We start from the raw sequence: 18,737 nt of genomic DNA, 5'->3' as shown, positions 1-18,737 counted from the left end.
TTTAACTTGCTCATTTAATTATCTACTGTATATGTGTGTGTATATATATATATTCTTATAAAACTGCAGGTTATTACAATAATCCTGCTAATGTTTTCATCTGTTTACAATTTATCTGTAAATATTCAATAAACCATTTCCATTCTTTTATAAAAAGTCTGCTATCTTGATTTCTTATTCTTCCGGTAAGTTTTGCCATTTCTGCATATTCCATAAGTTTTTTTGTATCCATTCTTCCTTTACTGGTACTTCTGCTTCTTTCTACTTTTGGGCAAGTAACGTTCTTGCTGCTTTAGTAGCATACATGAATAAATTTCTATACGATTTAGGTAGTTTTGCCCCTATGTCCTAAAAGAAAAGTTTCTGGTAGCAACGTTTGTTTCTTTTAATTGGATTTATATAACCCAAAAGGGTGGGCTTTGCTAGCTGGCCTGACCCCTTGTCTGACTGCCAGCAGCCAGAGAGATAAGCTAGGCAGCCGCTACTGTTGTCTCCCAGTTCTGTCACAGCAGCCCCAAGAAGAACCCTTGCTATTCACAGCTGCGGTAGCCCATTTCCCCCATGGCAACTTCCTGTCCAGTCACTGTATGGGTGGGGTATGAACACCCAAACCACCCAGTCATGTGGCTGGTTTGGCAGCCGGGTGGGAAAAGCAAACACAATTGCTCCTACCCACAGAGTTATTATCTACTTTTCTTTTTTTAACTTGGCTTCCCTCCAAGGAGCCCAGTCCACAGTACCAGCTCTATCATATCCTCACAACAGCCCTTTGCGGTAGGGCTAGACCAAGAGAGAGGGATGTGTAAAGGAGTGCCTGGTCCAGCTTAATGGGTAAGTGGAATTTGAACTTTTGATCTCCCCAGTCCTGGTCCGAGCAGTCCTGGTCCACTAGATCGCACCAATTCTCAGCAGCTATGTGGAACTGCTCCACAGGGAAGCTGTTTCCGCACGGCTGCGGGAAAGAACCACCCCACTCGCTCTAGTTTCCGACTAATCGCTGTGTCTTTGCTTGGGGTGGAGCAAAGCAGATAGGCACATTGCAAGGGGAGGAGGTGCAAGAAGACATGTACAATGGTAGCTCAGGTTACACATGCTTCAGGTTACATATGCTTCAGGTTACAGACTCCGTTAACCCAGAAATAGTACCTCGGGTTAAGAACTTTGCTTCATGATGAGAAGAGAAATCGTGCTCCAGTGGCGTGGCGGCAGCCCCCATTAGCTAAAGTGGTGTTTCAGGTTAAGAACGGACCTCCGGAACGAACTAAGTACTTAACCCGAGGTACCACTGTACACCCAAAATTCTGGGTTCAATCTTTGTCGACTTCTGGTGGAACTGGAGCCAGGGAAAGGAGCCAAACAGCAGCTATAGAACTGCTCTGCTTAGCTGCTAATGTAGTTGTGTGAAGTAGGGAAAAAACTGATTGCAAGTCACCAGGTTCAATTCTCAGCTCAGCTAGTGTGCTTTAAAAACAACCACCAAACCCTTCTGTAAGGGACACACATACACAAGCTAACCTTGCCTCGGAGCAGTTTACATGTGCTACAAACTCTAGGGTCTTTGCGGTCATACACCTCTATCACCAAGACCCCGGCAATTAACTGCTCCTGCCAAACCTTTTTCCTGCAATAATTCCCATTATTCATTATCCCGTTATTGCCTTTGTGTTATAACAACGGTCCACGTGATGCAAGGCCTGAATAACCTTGTGTACCTGCTGCTACTGTTAATATTGATTAACTAATATTGTACCTGCTCTTCTGCTCTGCTTTAAACTCAGATTTCCTCAAGCTGGTGCCTGCCCTTCTACAAATATGATAAAACATTGGGCTTCAAAAGAACTGAAAACGAAAGGTTTTCCCGGGGCTCAGAATCGATGTGCCGCATTTAAAAGTTTACGTTCATGGTGAAACTACAGACAGTATAGTCAGGGTGCTGTGTATGACAAAAACAGGGGTTTTATTATGGCAAGGGTGGATGTTTTTGCAGAGCACACAAGACTGGAAACTCAGAACTGGAGTAAGATGACTAAAGAGCTGTTTTAAAAGCAGAACAAGCCCATTCTGAACTGCAGTTGCACCATGGAAGTCGAACGGAATCTGTTCTGGAAGTCCGTTCGACTTCCAAAATGTTCGGAAACCAAAGTGCGGCTTCTGATTGGCTGCAGGAAGCTCCTGCAGCCAATCAGAAACTGTGGAAGCCCCATCGGACGTCCAGTTCCAAAGAACATTCGCAAACTGGAACAATCGCTTCTGGGTTTGAAGCATTTGGGAGGCAAAACATCTGAGTTCCGGGGCGTTCAGGATCCAAAGTACAACTGTATAGAGTTGGAAGGGTCCCAATGCAAGAATCACAGCTAAAGAATCCCTGACAGATGTCCATCCAACCTCTGCTTAAAAACCTCCAAGGAAGGAGAGTCCACCACCTTCCAAGGGAGTCCATTTCAATGTTGAACAGCTCTTGCCGACAGAGAGTTCATGTCAGATTCACAGAGCGGAGGGAACTCTTTGTCCCTTTGACCTCCCCATCTCCTCGGCTCCATCCTAGATTCTCTGCTATTCCGAGGAGCCATTGACAAATATATGTGTACACCTGCTGAAGCACTAACTATAGCACCAACAATAGGCTATTTTGGTGAGAAATATGGGAGGTTAATAGGATTAATTAAGAGATTCCAGAGAGCTTCCTCCCCGCTTCCTTGTTGCACGGCTCCAAGGAGACCTCACAAATTAATCACTCAAGCAGCACTCAGACCCACCCACCCATCCCCACAGGGGTTCCCACAGCAGGTCCTGGAGGCTTGAGAGCCTGTTGTTGCATAACGAATGCTCGGCTGGTAACACACTGCAAGAAGGAAGGTCACGACTGGACCTTTGGCAAGCTCTTGCAAACAAGTCCATTTCACAGCTGAGCATGCAAGTGCTTTCCCATCAGGTGGAAACCTACGCAGCACAGAGGTCAGGCTTGGATTCTGTGGAGCATGTAATGGGCAGAGCCCAGTTCATAGGCATACACAGTGCCTTGCAAACATTCTCCAGGCTGGATTCTCAGCACAGAGAGAGACAATTGGTCAGTCTAAATTAGCATTATCTGCACTAATGGACTGTGGCTTTCCAGAATTTCAGACAAGGCAGTATTTCCCAGCCTTATCTGGGGATGTCAGAAATTGAACCGGAGATCTTTTGCATGCAAACCAAACTGTACCCTTTCCCAAAAGCGCACCATGCTGTCCAGGGATAATGTTTAGAAAGACCCCATCTATACAACTGCTCAGTTTTTGGTAGAAGTCTAAGGTCACCGTTACAAACCTATGCATCTCTAGCCTCTTGGGAGACCTGCAAACAGGTTAGAGGGTTGTGTGTGTGTGTGTGTGTGTGTGTGTGTGTGCGCGCGCGCGCGCACAGTGCCTTTGTATGCCTTCTCTGTTCTGAGACTTTGAAGCAGTACAGCAGAGATGAGGGAACCTGTCACTCTCCAGAATTTGCTGGACTCCATCAGCCCTGACCATTTGGCGAAAGGAGCTGGAGTCTAACATCATCTGGAGCTGTGCATCATTCCTGTACAAAGTCATGGTATACGTTAAGATTCAGGTTCAATCACGCACCTGCACCTCTCATTAAATGCTCTCAGGTTGCAGGGAGCTGAAAGATTTTCCCCACCCCATCTTCTCTCCAAATAAGAGGGCACAAACAAGAAGGCAATCGTCCCCACTTGAACCTGCCCAGATGCCAGCACCTTTCTTCTGAGGCCATTCTCCAGGAGTGCCGACCAGAGGAAGAGTCTTTCAAATGTAGCACCCCCTATTCCAGCACACTTCCCCCAGGAACAAGCCAAGACATCATTTACAAAGCCCTTTTGAATTTGTTGCAGAACAATACCATACTGACCCACCTGCTGCTGTAATTGTGTTTTAATTCAGGTTGTGTTTAATTTTTTAAAATGCCCTGGACATTTTATTTAAACAGAAAGGAGGAGATTCAAATATTGATTTTAAGTGAAATAATCCACCCCAAACTGAAGCTGCTGGCATTTAGCACATGCTAGGTCCACTAGGGACGCGGGTGGCGCTGTGGGTTAAACCACAGAGCCTAGGACTTGCCGATCAAAAGGTCGGCGATTCGAATCTCCGTGACGGGGTGAGCTCCCGTTGCTCAGTCCCTGCTCCTGCCAACCTAGCAGTTTGAAAGCACATCAAAGTGCAAGTAGATAAATAGATACCGCTCTGGCAGGAAGGTAAACGGTGTTTCCGTGTGCTGCTGTGGTTTGCCAGAAGCAGCTTAGTCATGCTAGCCACATGAACCGGAAGCTGTACGCTGGCTCCCTCGGCCAATAAAGCGAGATGAGCGCCGCAACCCCAGAGTCAGTCACAACTGGACCTAATGGTCAGGAGTCCCTTTACCTAGGTCCATCTACTGTGGCATTATTGCTTGCAGGCCACTTTAATCACAGGGAAACACCTCTTGGAAAAAGCTTCTCCAACATCAACAATTGCTCCCCTCCCCTTTTAAAAAAAAGAAATACACACACAATGGCTATGCAAGGTTTTCTCAACTGCACAAAAATCAGTGGCCTTTCTTAGCAGAGGCCCTGCAGTTTCGGAACCGGATTCATAGAACTATGGAATTGCAGAGTTGGAAGGGACCCTGGAATGCAGAAATCTCAACTAAAGTATCAATGACATGTGGCCACCTGCCCCTCTGTTGAAAAACCTCAATTTCGCTATCCAAAACAACAATGGAAAGCCCTGATTATATCACACCAATCCTTAGGACTATTCCTGCCGGAATGGATGCCTCACCTTTCAGATGTGCTTCAGAAGGGATGACATTGCACTTCTTGAAGAACTCGTCCGCTAAGCTATCCACCACTAGCAGCTCAGTCTCATCTCCACCAGATCTTATGGCCGAAACGACGTCCGAGTGTTGCTTGCCTTCCATGCAAACCCCGTTCACCTGCAAGGAATGCAATGCGTTTCTGAGATTAGATAAAGCAGCAGGTGGTCTGGTAGGTGGAAAGAAAAGCTGTCACCTTAGAGGGGGCAACCTTCTTGACGCTGAAGGCCATGCGCAGCAGTAAGTGGGCTGTCTGGGGACGCCTGGGAGCAGCCATGTGCTGGACTTGTGGTTAACAGGGTCACACACTTACACTCATGACAAATTGGGGGGGGAGAAAGAACATGCTTGGGGGTTTCAGCTTCCCACGCACCACCCTACCCATCACAAACCATGCTCCCCCCAGTGCACCAGAGATATGGAGGGACAACTTGAAGGTTCTTCATGAGTCAGCCTACCCACATGTGTTTCAGGAGACCTTGCCCATCATTTTATGGAAGAGCCCCCATAGGCTCTCAAGGGACTCACCCAGAGGACATTTATTGAGCATGCATCCCAATTTGCTTGCTCAAAGCTTACATGGAAGTTAGACTATATCTGGTCTTCATTGACTATTTGTTCAGATTTGTTTGTGGGGAGGTTATACAACAGCAAGTGTTCACCCCGATTTGGTTGCGGGGTGTTTGTACGTCTTCCCATTACGTTCATTCTAAACTTTTCACTTGCCTTCATTTTCCTAACTGCAAAAAGGTTTCTCTCTCTCTCTCTCTCTCTCTCTCTCTCTCTCTCTCTCTCTCTCTTAAAAAAGTGAATTCCTTGCACTAAGGTGACAGAGGACTTTAACCCACTTTCACTGCTCAAGCCTAATTTTCCAGGATGGGCTTGAATTGCTGACGGTCTGGAGGCACAGTCTGAGAACTGCAAATACCAAAAGTACAAGCCAGTCACGCCTGGCTTCGCCGGGGTGTGTGGGTTGCAGGACCACACTGTGCATTCCAGCATGGAGACAAACTCCTTCAGTGTCTAAAAACCTTTTGATTGGGACCATCAAACCAGAAAGTATGCAAACCACTCCATGATCAAAGGGGTGCCACTAGAACAATTAAGGAGCTTCCTGAGAACTTTGAGTAGCATACGAATCAGGAACGAAGGCGGGACCATTGATATTTGGGGCTTGGGAGAAGCTCAGCACTGGCCTGTATTAACTCTCTACCATTATCCCCATCATCAGAAGGTTCAACAAAGACGGAAATGTGGCTACAGGAGTCTGCTGCAGATTATTTTATCATTCAAAACCACAAGGCCTGAAGTTCCTATGCGATTCGAAACGTTGTATTCCAAACATTTTGACCTAGAGCATGAAGCCAACCAGAGCCACATCCTGGTTTGTTATCATTGGAGACCAGTACATTGCCATGACACAGCAGGTAGGTCGAGGGGGTGGCTGGGTTGCAGCAGCAGCAGGAACAAAGTAGATTTGCACAGAGACCAGAATACCATTTCCATGTCCACCGTGTGCAATCCTCCTTCTTGCATACTGGAACAAGTGATGTGTTGAAAGAGCAAGCTACAGTCAAGCAATGTAACTGAGATCATAGAATTGTAGTGTTGGAAGGGAACCTGAGAGTCACCTGGTCCAACCCCCTGGCAAATAGACATTCTGTTATGGCGACTGCAACCTAGATTTATAAGGCACCTAGTTTATATATATATGAGTTTCTAACACTGGTTCGTGCCCTGTCAAGAAGAGGCAGTTGTTCTCCATCCTCCATGTTCATGAAGGTACCAGCCCAGGTCTCCTCCAGAGTGATGAAGCAACCCACCAATGCTCTCCCCACCATACCTGAAAGGTGGAAGCAGAAGTCGCACAACCAAGGCACCCATGCGCTTGGGCCTCATTGTGTCCGACCTCCACTGTCAGCGCCAGCAAGCCTCTGAATACCAGATCCTAGGAATCACCAGTAGGGAGAGGGGCTGCTGCGCTTAGGTCCTGCTTGCAGGCCTTCCCATGGGCAATTGGTTAGCCAATGTGAGAACAGGATGCTAGACTTGTTGGTTCCCTGTTGGCCTGACCCTGCGGTGCTCTTCTTATGAGCATCAAGTCTCACACTTTTGGTTTTCTGGTGAGCACAACAGGAGGGTTCCCACTTTTAAAGAATTAACTGGGGTAGCAATGGATAAGACGGGAGGGGAGAACAGCCCGTCACCAATCAACAGATGGTGGGGCTGACCACTTGGATATTTACTAGCCAAAACACTGTCCACACAAACTTCTGGTGTAACGTACAATGCTGGCTTCACCCGTGGACACAGCAATGGGGCTAGGGAGGAAGCAAGATGGCCATTTAGAGCAGCAACCGGTTTGTCAGAGGGAAGAAGAATCTTCTACGAACAACACACAGACAACAGCTTTCCAGGCAGCCTCCCTGTCAGTTTGTACACAACGTCACGTGCCTGGTGTGCAGGCCTGTCATCTAGCCTGTGTGCATCTCTGGCCACACAAACCTGGCAGCTTTGCTTGTGCAATCCTGTGCTAATCGCTTCAGGGAAATCTGATTTTAATGAGGTTTTGCTGGCTTCTCTGCTAATCCCTGAACGGCTCCGGCATGAAAGATCTGGCTGTAATTGGTGCCACGGCAACTAATACATTTGTCTTCCTCTAGTTCAGCAGTTCACAAGCCTTTTAGTGAAACGACCGAATGATGGAACTCTTATTTGTATTCAAGGCGCACCGTCTCACAACTTGATCCAAAAAACCCCACCAAAACCCTTTTCCGCCAATAGATTCTCAGCCCACTGCACTGCTTGCAATATCTCTCCTTCGCTCCTTAAAAAAAGGGCCTGTTGGTTTGGATTTGAGCCAAAACGACCAATATCCAAATACTAACAATACCGAAGGAGACATTTTCTATGGTGGAGAGAGTGAACACTGAATGCACAATTTCTTAGTTACTTTTGACCACTCCTTCCTTCCTTCCTTCCTTCCTTCCTTCCTTCCTTCTTGCTGGTGCCTCCCCATAGAACATTTCAGGTTTCATTTCATGAAATGTATATACCGCTTGATTCTAAAAACAAAACAGAGCTCCAAGTGATTTACAAAAACAAATGTGGAAGCTCCTCGGGGCAGGGACCTATTTTGTTTGGTGGTGCTTTAATTAAAATGAGAGCAGCTAGGAATCCACAAGACTCTGAGCAAGAAACATGGAACTGAAGCTGCTGCATCAGCCAGGTGGGCCCTGTTACCAGGGAAGAGAGAAAGAGTGGTGGTACCATGCTAAAATAATCCTTTTGCATCAGTCCACACTGACACACTGCTGCCCATGACTCTCCACACACTGAAGTCCCAGAATAGTAGCTGTACAACCCCCCCCCCCACACCTTAATGTCAAAGTAAAGGCCTTTGAGAAAGAAACACAAGAATTGCACATACCTAAGGCAGGTTAAACTGCCAAGTTACGTGCGTGGGGAAAAATGGAGGAGGGGTGCGCAGATCTGTAAAACCAGAATGGCTTTCAAGTTGGGAGATGAGAGCTGAACTCCTCAATTTTTGACGGCATTTAGGTTTAATTTAAAAAGTGGGTGTGCAGGGAGAGAAGAGAATTTGGAAAAACACTGCACTAGCTGCCCTGCTACTATCTCAACCTGGATCACAAGCTACATTTATAGCCAACTCACAAACAGCTAGGTCACTCTAATTTTGCTAATTCCCCTATGGCAACCCCTATGAAACTCCATTAGCTCTTTGGTTTGCTGAACAATTATGGAAGGAAACTCCACCGCACCACTATACAGGGAAGGTGACACGGGAGCTCTGGTTGCAATGGCCACACGTGAAAATTGAGACACGCCCAGTTCCGATGTAAGAAACCATCATTTATTGTTATGATGACCACAAACCTCTGACTCGCATGCTCCTAACGCCTCCTTTGCCGGTGAGAGGAGAAGACTGCAGATGCTTTTGCAGTTTTTGGCAGCACCCAGAAACCAGGGAACCATGGCCTATCCACACAAAAAAGGATAAAACCACCGCTTGACACCCTGGTTCCGTTTTAACTAACCATGGTTAGAACAGACTACAATTCAGAAATGGGACGCAACACAAAGCTGTAGTTTATCTCAAAGTGGAAGTTTCCAATCTCCTCGTGTACTGAGGAGGAAGATAAGAGGGAAGCATGCAAGTCAGTGGCGCACCACAGCTGGCTTTTGTAGTAAACCATGGTTTGTTACACCTGAACAGAGCCATATAGTTACAGGTCACAAAGGAGTGAGAAGTCACCCCAAGGATTTCAGTCCCGCCAGGCTGTTTGCTATGTGACCTATTTCCACACCACTTCAAGGGACCTTGTTTGGGGCCTGTGCACATCTCACCCCCAACCCCGCATACCTCTATAATGCGGTCTTGAGGCAGGAGTCCTGAGGCTTCGGCTGGCGAATCTGGATCCACCGCTCGTACATACTGGCCCGGCTTGGCCTTGTCGCTGTGGAGGTTGAATCCATACCCATTGGGGCCCTTCTTCATCCGGCAGAGGCGAGGCCGCAACTCTTTCTAAAGGGGAGAAACACAAGAAGCATTGGGACTGCAGTTTGTGGTCATTTCTCCATCCTACTCTCAAGTTCTCCATTGATCACTTTCCAAATTGTATAGCCAGGACCACCTGGAAACAGAAATGCAGATTTTTAAAGTGTGACTTGCCATCCATAACTCTGCAAACGTTGGTCTGGGTCTGCAGAGGATTACCAGTGCAGCTCTGGCTAGCTAGCCTGGCTTTTGTATCCTAGGGTCGTACTGAAGCCAGTGAGACCAGGAATGTTACCCTCTCCCCCCCCCACCCAAACTGCATATCTAGGACAATAGTGTCTCATACCAATTGTAAACAAGCTGTGAAAAAGTCTATAAATGGAAAAATGAAGGTGCTATATGTACTTTCCCCTATTTGTTTTGTAACGCAAGAAAATCTCTAATAAAAACCAATTTAAAAAAATACTGCACCCCTTAACTGACCTGTTTGCTGAATACCCACACAAAACAGCAAGAGAGCTAATGCTTTACATAATGAAACCCTGTCATTCCCCATATACATCCATATATATTTGTACAAAGGATTAGCAGTTTACTGGGAACTTTAATACCCACAACAACAGAGATGGTAGAAGAACACCCAACCCTCCCATTATTCATTTATTTGACTCGTTGCGGCACCCTGCCTCCATGCTTCCTCTTTGAATGGAGATAGGAAAGCTGGGCAGTGATGGAAGAACACGTCATTCACAGCCACTGCCCACACTGAGGAGGAGCTGGCACACCCAGCAGCTGGCACAACTTCACCCTCCTCAAACAAGGAAGCCAAGTCCATGACGAAGCTTCTTTGGGAAGTGGAACATCCAGTAATTGCAACATACCCCCACAGACATACAGGGCAGAATCCACAGCCACCCTCAGTCACCTCACTCTTCAATATGGTGTGCTCAAAGGACACCCATTTCTGCAACTCGTGTGGTGCCTCTCAGTTGGCCTATGATCAAATAAGCATGTCAGATGCTCACCTCACTGCCACGTCTCTTTTTAGGAAACAGCTAGGTGGATCTACCACCTGATTCCTACGTCTGCCTATGAGCTACTGGAAAACCCATCTTCCTCCACTGCTCATGCTGGTACAATGTTTTCCCCCAGATATGGAGCTCTAGAAAAAGAGGACACCCCCACCCTAATATTTAGTCTTATATTTTTGTTTATTTATTGCCCGCCTTCACCCGATGATCCCAGAGCAGGATTCAGCATAAAAACACAATGTTAGAAACCATTTTAGAACAACCTGACAATTATCTTCCTACGCAAAGGAACAGAAAAGAAAGACTAGATCATTCTGGGTAGAAGAGAAAGGAACTCTTCCCACTAAAAGTTTCCAGGTTGATGTTAGAATTTCTTCTGCAAGCCGCTTTGGTATTTTATATGAGCGAGAAACCAATGCTGCTATTCATTATCAGATTTAAGAATGTGAAAGCTCTATACTAAATACACTGTGGGAGGAGACTTTTAAGTGACTTTTTTCATTGCTGGGAAATACATGTGGACCATCATGTCAGAAATGTGGTATAGCTATAGGAGTTGAGGGCAAGCTTCAGTTTAAAGAGCTGGCCCTTACTCTGGAAGAGGAAAGAGGGGGACCTGTGAACTCCTCCAGATACTGCAAGACTTCCATCAGCTCCAGCTGGCGTGGCCAATGGTCAGGTAATGAGGCGAGTCCAGCAACACCTAGAGAGCCAGTTACTGGTTATTCACGCCTGTTCCAGGAATTCACAGAATATGAGCAGATGGACCTTCCTTTGGAATTTTCTCCTTAGGGTAGATATTGACACATGCTGAAACACCCAATTCCTCAGCCATTTACAGCACACGAACTTGTCTCAGAAGCTTTAGCCATGATGGCACACTGACCCGGCAACCCTAGCAACATGTGTCCTCCACAGACTTGGACGGGAGCGAATCTTCTCATGCATTGCTTGCCAGATGACGAAACACACAAGCATTCCTCAAATTATACTACAGCCTCTGACGCATGCTGGAGGTTTTGAACAAAACCCTAAGTTTTAAGATTTGCATTTGCCAGAACAGCTTGTTTGGTATGCAAGGAGGCAGGGTGGGTTATAGCTATGATTTAGAGCTGCAGTGTCTCTTTCCTAACCCCGTCCAAACTTTTCCTGCGAACCTACTGCTCAAGGAGGCACCCTGTGGATCCTGTTGCTGGAAGAACTCTGTTTATGATGAGTGGGTTTGGGGAAAGGAAGTATGGCAAGGGAGGATCAGGTCATCCCCCTTCCTCCAGTGAAAGAACCCGCTTGACTTTGTTTCCCAATTATGGTTCAAATCTTAAGAAAACATTTCATCACAGAATGCATAAAGGCGAAAGTTCTGGGAAGTCTGACATAAGGACAAATAGACAGAAAACAGAAGATCACTGCACCAACACACCATCAAGGGTAGCAAACAGAGTACAAGAATTGCACATCATCCATCAGACAGAAAGATGGAGGAATGTATTGGGGGTCCCATGTGGGCAACCATCAAGGGGGTGAGTGGAATCCTCCTAGAGATCAAAGCCTTTGTTTCTCAAAGGACCACAGAAGACAGTATGCCATCACTCCTGTCTCAATAGACCAGCTATTTTAGTTGGCAGTCACTTGCTTCTAGGGTCCCCACTTTTAAATTCCCAATGGCTCACGTGCTGTTACTTTAAATAAGAGTAAGAATCAGCTTGATAAGACAAAATGCCCCCAGTTACAAGCACTTTTTAATTCAAGCCAAGAGCAGGGCTGGGCGATATTAGGTTTTCAACATCGCAGTGTATCACCAGCCAAACACTGCAGTTTGGCGATACACCACAATGTTGAAAAAAGTGGCATTGGTCCTGGCCCTTGAGGCACTGTGTGAAACTGCCACAGCTCTCACCGCGGGAGCTGGGGCTCTTTCACCCCTGCGCCTTGCAGGTCGGGGCCAATGCCCAAGCCCGCTGCTCAGCTGGGGGGGGGGAGGATCCCGCCCGACAGCTGAGCAAGCCAGACCACTCCCCAAGATGGAGGGAGCCCTGTAATGGAGCCTGACAGCTTCCGTTGGCAGGGCTCCTTTGCCAGCAGGGGGAAGAGGGTGGGTAAACGACCTTCTTCTCCTAGGAGAAAGAGGCCGCTTAGTTTCCTCATCCCCCCAGCTGAGGGAGCCCAAATCCTTATCCCACTTGCACACTAGCTGAAGAAGAAACAGGGCTTCCTCAGCTGGGCAGTGGGAGCAGTTTAACGGCGCCCCCACCACCCCGCCGATGGCTTGTGTGCCGAGTTCGGGGCTCTGTAAAACTGCTTGGCTGAGGCGAGGGCTGCTGCGCTCTCCTCAGCCAAGCATTTTAAAGACCTGGAGGAAGGAACAAGCTGTATCGGCGCCTCACCAATGCAGCCTGTTTCTCCCTCTGCACTGGGTGCTGGAGGGACTCAGGAGTGGTGGTGGTTTCACCAGTGATATACCGCTGAGTGAAACCACCATTGCAGTTAGCTCCTCATAGCAATTCTGGGCGATATATTGCTCTATCGCCCAGGCCTACTCAAGAGCGGGCTTTTCTCCAAGATTCCACCACCTCCCACAATTTTCCCTTCTGCGGAAATCAAAGTGGCAAGGAAAGAAGGGGATTGCCTTCACTTTACACATCCCAGACAGACCTTTCTATTGCTATCATCCAGACTTGTTGGCAAGAGGCATGGCTTGGGGGATATTTGGACAGCCCTCAAGAGTGATGGACATCTCTGGATCAATCTCTGGGAACTAGTTCTGCTAAAAAGGCCTGAAGGCTGTGGAACCAGCATTCTATCAAGATGTAATTCAAGAAGAAGAAGAAGAAGAAGAAGAAGAAGAAGAAGAAGAAGAAGGAGGAGGAGGAGGAGGAGGAGGAGGAGAGTTTAGACTTGATATCCCACCTTTTACTCCCCTTAAGGAGTCTCAAAGTGGCTAACAATCTCCTTTCCCTTCCTCCCCCACAACAAACACTCTGTGAGGTGAGTGGGGCTGAGAGACTTCAAAAAAGTGTGACTAGCCCAAGGTCACCCAGCAGCTGCATCTGGAGGAGCGAGGAAGCAAACCCGGTTCACCAGATTACGAGTACACTGCTCTTAACCACCACACCACACTGGCTCTCAAGCCATTTTCCTCAAACATGCCCCCGGCATACTTTTTCTGTTGCAAGAACTCTGCCAACAGAAAGATCTGAAGTGCCCTTCTATGCAAGAAACCGCCCTGTTTAAAATGGTCCTTGCAATGAGAATCTGGGCACTGGATATCAAACAGCTTTACTGTTTTCAGTTATGGTTGTGAAAGAAACCCCTAACCCCGCCTCCCCTGCAGCTCCTTAAAAAAAGAGAAGACATTCTTCTCATAACTCTCCTCCTCCTCCTCCCTGAACGCAAGCTCACCAGGGATGAGTTCAGAAGCCTCTTTTCTCCATCTTTCCCAGGACTAGATTGTGGAGTGCAACTTGCACACAATGCAGAATTGTTACCATGCATTTGTTTAGTCTATGGTTTCCAATAAAAAGGAATGAGCCTTCTATCTCTCTCCTCCTGCATTCCTCCCCCCTTTTCGACATCACTCATTACAACTACCCAGCTCAGAAACCAGAGACACCTCTCTAGCAGCTCAGTGGAAAAAAATACACTTTCATTTCTACTGTGTACCTTTTTTGAAGTTTGGCTAAATTATGGGAATGGTTCGGCAGCTGAACCAAGCTCTTCCCTTGCCTGTATGCCTCCACCCCTCTGCCCCATGCACAAAACACATGGCTGTCGGTGCAACTGGCACCCTCCTTCCCTTGCTTCTGCACTCAAGACATTCTCACGTTCTGCCCTCTACCACTTCCTTAACTCCGTTTCTCACCATCGCAGGGGGCAGAGAAAACTAGCCAATAAGAAAAGACCTCATCTCCATTTAGCTCCAATGCATTTGGGAAGAAATTCCAGAGGAACCCCCCCCCCCCCGATTTTTGCGTTTAAGAAAATGTGTTCTGTGCCACATTCTGTCTATGCTAGTTATAGCAAGAACTTCAGCTATGCAACCAATTGCAGCTTTTTGGCATGGCCATAAGGAAAGGCCTGAAGGTTTTTATAAAGAATTGGCAGGCAGTTCCTTTACGATACCTACTCCCAGGTGCACCGTGTCCTGCTAGCACAGACATGTGTACAGTACAAAACCCCACAAAAGCAGGCACATGCCGATAAATACACACACCCCTGAAACATTCCTCCTTTGAAATAGCACCACCACCGCCTCACAAAAACAAAACAGGGCTCTGAATATTATCCCCCCACCTACACCAGCGGCTTTCCAGAATTCTGCTACCCAATTCTATATAGTGGGTAGGTTGGCTCTAAGAGACCAAGGGCAAAACAGTGTGCAAATTTGTGCCTAAGGGTACCAATGTGAGCACACACACAAATAATTCTGTCAACCGAAGTTCCCCTTTTATTTACAGTCTGGTCTCTCAGAGCCAAGCACGCAAAATAATCCAAACATGGATCCAACATTGCCTCATATTAAAATAAATCCAATGCAAACAATGTATTGCAGTGCTTAGAGCAGGGGCGAGGAGCCCCCAGCCCAAATTTGTCTCAGCACAGATCTCCAAGATGGCCCGTGGCGCAGCTTCTTCAAAACCACAGGCAGTTGCCCCAAACTTGATGTTGTATGTGATGCTAGCTTCAGGCAGGTAGAGAAATAGCTGGAGCATCTGCAGTGTGGAACACTATTACACTCTGCTTGGCCCTTGGGAAGCACAGAGCCCAGGGCTTGCAAAGCCACAGTGTTTCCCAACAGCCGAGCTGGCTGCTGGGCATCTGGGAAGCCCAGTGCAAAGTTGCATTGCAAAAGCCAAGCACAGCTATTGCTTTCATGAAAAGAAAAGCAAAACTGGAGATTCCCAAAGCAACAAGGCAGATGATCCGTTTCATCTGCAAATGCCAAGACAATCTCTTTTGTTTTAACATGCTTGAACTGAATAAGGCATTCCACTGCTGTGTATACCCTGCAGCTTTGAAAACACATTCCTAAGCATATGCTTTTCCCATCAAAGATTTATGGGAAGTGTAGTTTACCCCTGAGTCACAATTCTCAGCAACCCGTAACAAACTACAGCACCTAGAATTCTTTTAGGGCCAGAATGTGATTTGGGTGTTTCAAGGTATTGGGTACATACAGAACAATGGTCCACCTAGAATCTGCATCATTTACTTTAGCCTTCTCCAACCCCCCACATGCTGTTGGGACTACAGCTCCCAACTTAACTGACCATTAGCCATGCTGGTAGGAGTTTGAGTCCAGCAACACCTGCAGGGCAACCAGTTAAGGAAGGCTAGTCTGCACTGACTGGCAGCAGCTCTCCAAAGTTTCAGAAAAGAGACGCCAGGGGTTGAAACAGATCCCTTCTGTATGCAATGCATGTGCTCTATCTCTGAGCTACAGCTCTACTCTAGTGCGTAGTTATTTACAACAGAACCAGTTAATTCTCATCTGGGTTACGTAGGCCTCTGATTTTCCAAGTGAGGAAAATCCAAGTGGCTTTGCTAAAACTCTTCTGGGAAACGGATCATCTGCCTTGTTGCTTTGGGAATCCCCAGTTTTGCTTTTCTTTTCATGAAAGCAATAGCTGTGCTTGGCCTTTGCAATGCAACTTTGCATGGCGCTTCCCAAATGCCCAGCAGCCAGCTCGGCTGTTGGGAAACACTGTGGCTTTGCAAGCCCTGGGCTCTGTGCTTCCCAAGGGCCAAGCAGAGTGTAATAGTGTTCCACACATAGAACATGCCTTTGCAAGTTGGGATTTAAATGTACGTCACTGGTTTTCAGCAAGAAGACAGCCATTACTCTGCTTGACACAGGGGCCATCAATCACCTTCCCAACTTTTTCCAGCTCTGTGCCATTTTGTACAAGCCTCAAGTATTTATATAAAAAAAAAACCCCAAGCACTTAGGAAGTCACTCCCCTGACAGAGCAACTACAAATTGCACATGATCTCAATTTGCATGGGAATGCAAAGGTGAGCAATCCCTAAAAGCAGTGCTAATGGAAAAACTGAAGGATGACACTGGGCCATGGGGAGGAATGTTTACAGCTTGAACCTGGCTCTGTTTAGTCTCCATTTACTGCTTTGGAGCCATTGTTTTACGGTGAAGGAAAGCAGGCAGTCGCCAGCACTTGCAGGCATGGGGCATCTGGAGCTGGGTTATCCAAGCCAAAACCATCCATGAGCCAGCTAGCACAAGAAACTCTGGGCAGCTTCAGACTGAAACTTCTAAGGCTAAACACATTAAACCAGAAAAACAGCTTTGTGCAGAGCTTTCAGCCTGATCTTCATTGTGGGTTGCTGTCCCATAGCCCCCAGTCAGACTTGGTTACAAGCAGAATAGTGACCCAAATGGTTGACTTGCATTCACTACCATGCAGTTTATTGAGGACTCTGGAATCAGATGGAATGAAAGGGATGGAAAGAAGCAGGACCTAAGGATGCAAAGTTCAGCAGGTTATGTTACCTTTGATCTTGGAAGGCAGCATCTCCTGCCCCCTTAACCCACAGAATCGTAGAACTGAAGGGTTGGAAGGGACCCCGAGAGTCATCTAGTCCAACCCTCTGCAATGCAGGAATCTCAACTAGATCATCCATGACAGGTGGCCATCCAACCTCTGCTTTGAAACCTACAAGGAAAGAGAATCTGCCACCTCTTGTGGAAGTCTGCTCCACTGTCAAACAGCTCTTACTGTCCCAAAGTTCTTCTTGATGCTTAGTCGGAATTTCAAATACAGCATTTAGCAGCCAGTACCTGCAGATGCAGGTGGCGCTGTGGGTTAAACCACAGAGCCCAGGACTTGCCAATCAGAAGGTCGGCGGTTCGAATCCCCCCTGTGGGGTGAGCTCTTGTTGCTCTGCCCCAGCTCCTACCAACCTAGCAGTTCAAAAGCATGTCAAAGTGCAAGTAGATCAATAGGTACTGCTCCGGTGGGAAGGTCAACAGCATTTCCATGCACTGCTCTGGTTTCGCCAGAAGCGGCTTAGTCATGCTTGCCACATGACCCGGAAGCTGCACGCTGGCTCCCTCGGCCAGTAAAGCGAGATGAGCTCCGTAACCCTAGAGTTGTCCTGGACCTAATGGTCAGGGGTCCCTTTACCTGCAGATTAAACATCCCTTTGAAACAAACAAACAAGCAAACAAAAGATTTTTAAATGTCACTATTAGACTTGTGCAATGCCATTTTGTGCATAATGGGGGTGGGGACTTGTCCAACTCAGTATCCCACCTCCACCCAAAGTTTCTTCAGTGGAAGAATGTTAAGGAGAGCAATGCACAGTTAACTTTCCCTAGCTCACGGCTGTGCCTTATGGCTAGGCCAGGCTCCGTCCAACCTGTCCTGTTCTCCTCTTACACCCAAGCACTGCATGGCACAGGCAGCATAATGCTATCCATGAGTCACCACTGAAGTCAGTGAGACTTACTCCTGGGTAAATATGTGGACAGGGGCTGTGGAGAAAAGGTAGCCTCTCTGCACAATTCTTGCACTGTTAAAATGAAGCACTATTTGGGCAGGAATGTGCCTGCCAGCACACACAAAGTTTAATTTATTAAAGGAAGGAAAGCAACATAAACTTGCATTGTGGTTACTTGCTAAAAAGAGGTGGGAAGGCAGCTTCCGCCAGTGAGCAGGCTATCAGCAGCCTCAGTGCAGAACACTATGGTAATCATACCTGCCCAGTTAACTTCCTGACTGCCAATGACAGCAGAATAGCAAAAGGGCCAATTCTTGCAACCACTGGGTTTGTGGTTGCCATCTGGCACTGATGAGACTGCCTGCATCCTGTCCATCACCGATTACACAAAGCCACAAAGTCACATGTTCCATAATGCTTTTTAATGCACTCTACTGCAAGTTTCAGCTGTTAAACACGTTTGTACTGATGCACAAGCCTTCAGCATTGCTCGTGCAGGCAGGGCCCACATACAAATGTCCGGCCATGGGCAGAGACCATACACACAGCTGAATTCCAAACAGAATTTTTACAGGGCGTTGGCCTTAATTATCAAGTTTCTACGGAAAAACCGAAGAAACTGCCCAGCTTCTGACTCAAAGCTTACTGACATGTTAATAGAATTGTCCTAGCTCTGCAGAACAGTAAGGGCAGACAATCACCACAGCTACACCAAAAGTGAAACAATCAAAACCTATTAGAATTGCCTGGTTATGTTCTAGAGACTCAATTGCTAACCAGTGTTAGTACCTCAGATATATAATCTAATCGCCAAATGGCACCTTAAACCTACCGTAGGTTATGGTTGCCACAACGGAATATCTAGGTGTCATCCCCACCCCCGGTTGAAATATTAGTATTAG

The 18,737-nt window shown here is 47.1% G+C and overlaps 1 protein-coding gene and 1 long non-coding RNA gene across 3 annotated transcripts in view; one reads left to right on the top strand and one right to left on the bottom strand.

The window, feature by feature from the left end:
- LOC309525736 overlaps positions 1-18,737 on the top strand; it is a 227,262-nt gene that overhangs the window by 52,917 nt on the left and 155,608 nt on the right. The window lies entirely within an intron of this gene.
- Positions 1-18,737, bottom strand: part of NHERF1 (NHERF family PDZ scaffold protein 1) — a 60,412-nt gene that overhangs the window by 10,608 nt on the left and 31,067 nt on the right. For both annotated transcript variants that reach the window (XM_082211144.1, XM_082211145.1), the window contains exons 2-3: positions 9,215-9,376; positions 4,797-4,950 (exon numbers count right to left, since the gene is read on the bottom strand). In XM_082211144.1, the coding sequence (XP_082067270.1) occupies positions 4,797-4,950; positions 9,215-9,376 (316 nt within the window). The remainder of the gene's footprint in view (positions 1-4,796; positions 4,951-9,214; positions 9,377-18,737) is intronic.

This window comes from Podarcis vaucheri (genome assembly GCF_965113315.1).
Source record: "Podarcis vaucheri genome assembly, chromosome: 2".
In the NCBI taxonomy this organism is placed as follows: Eukaryota; Metazoa; Chordata; class Lepidosauria; order Squamata; family Lacertidae; genus Podarcis; species Podarcis vaucheri.
Note: the sequence above shows the minus strand (reverse complement) of the source record. Positions and strands in the feature narration are given on the sequence as shown.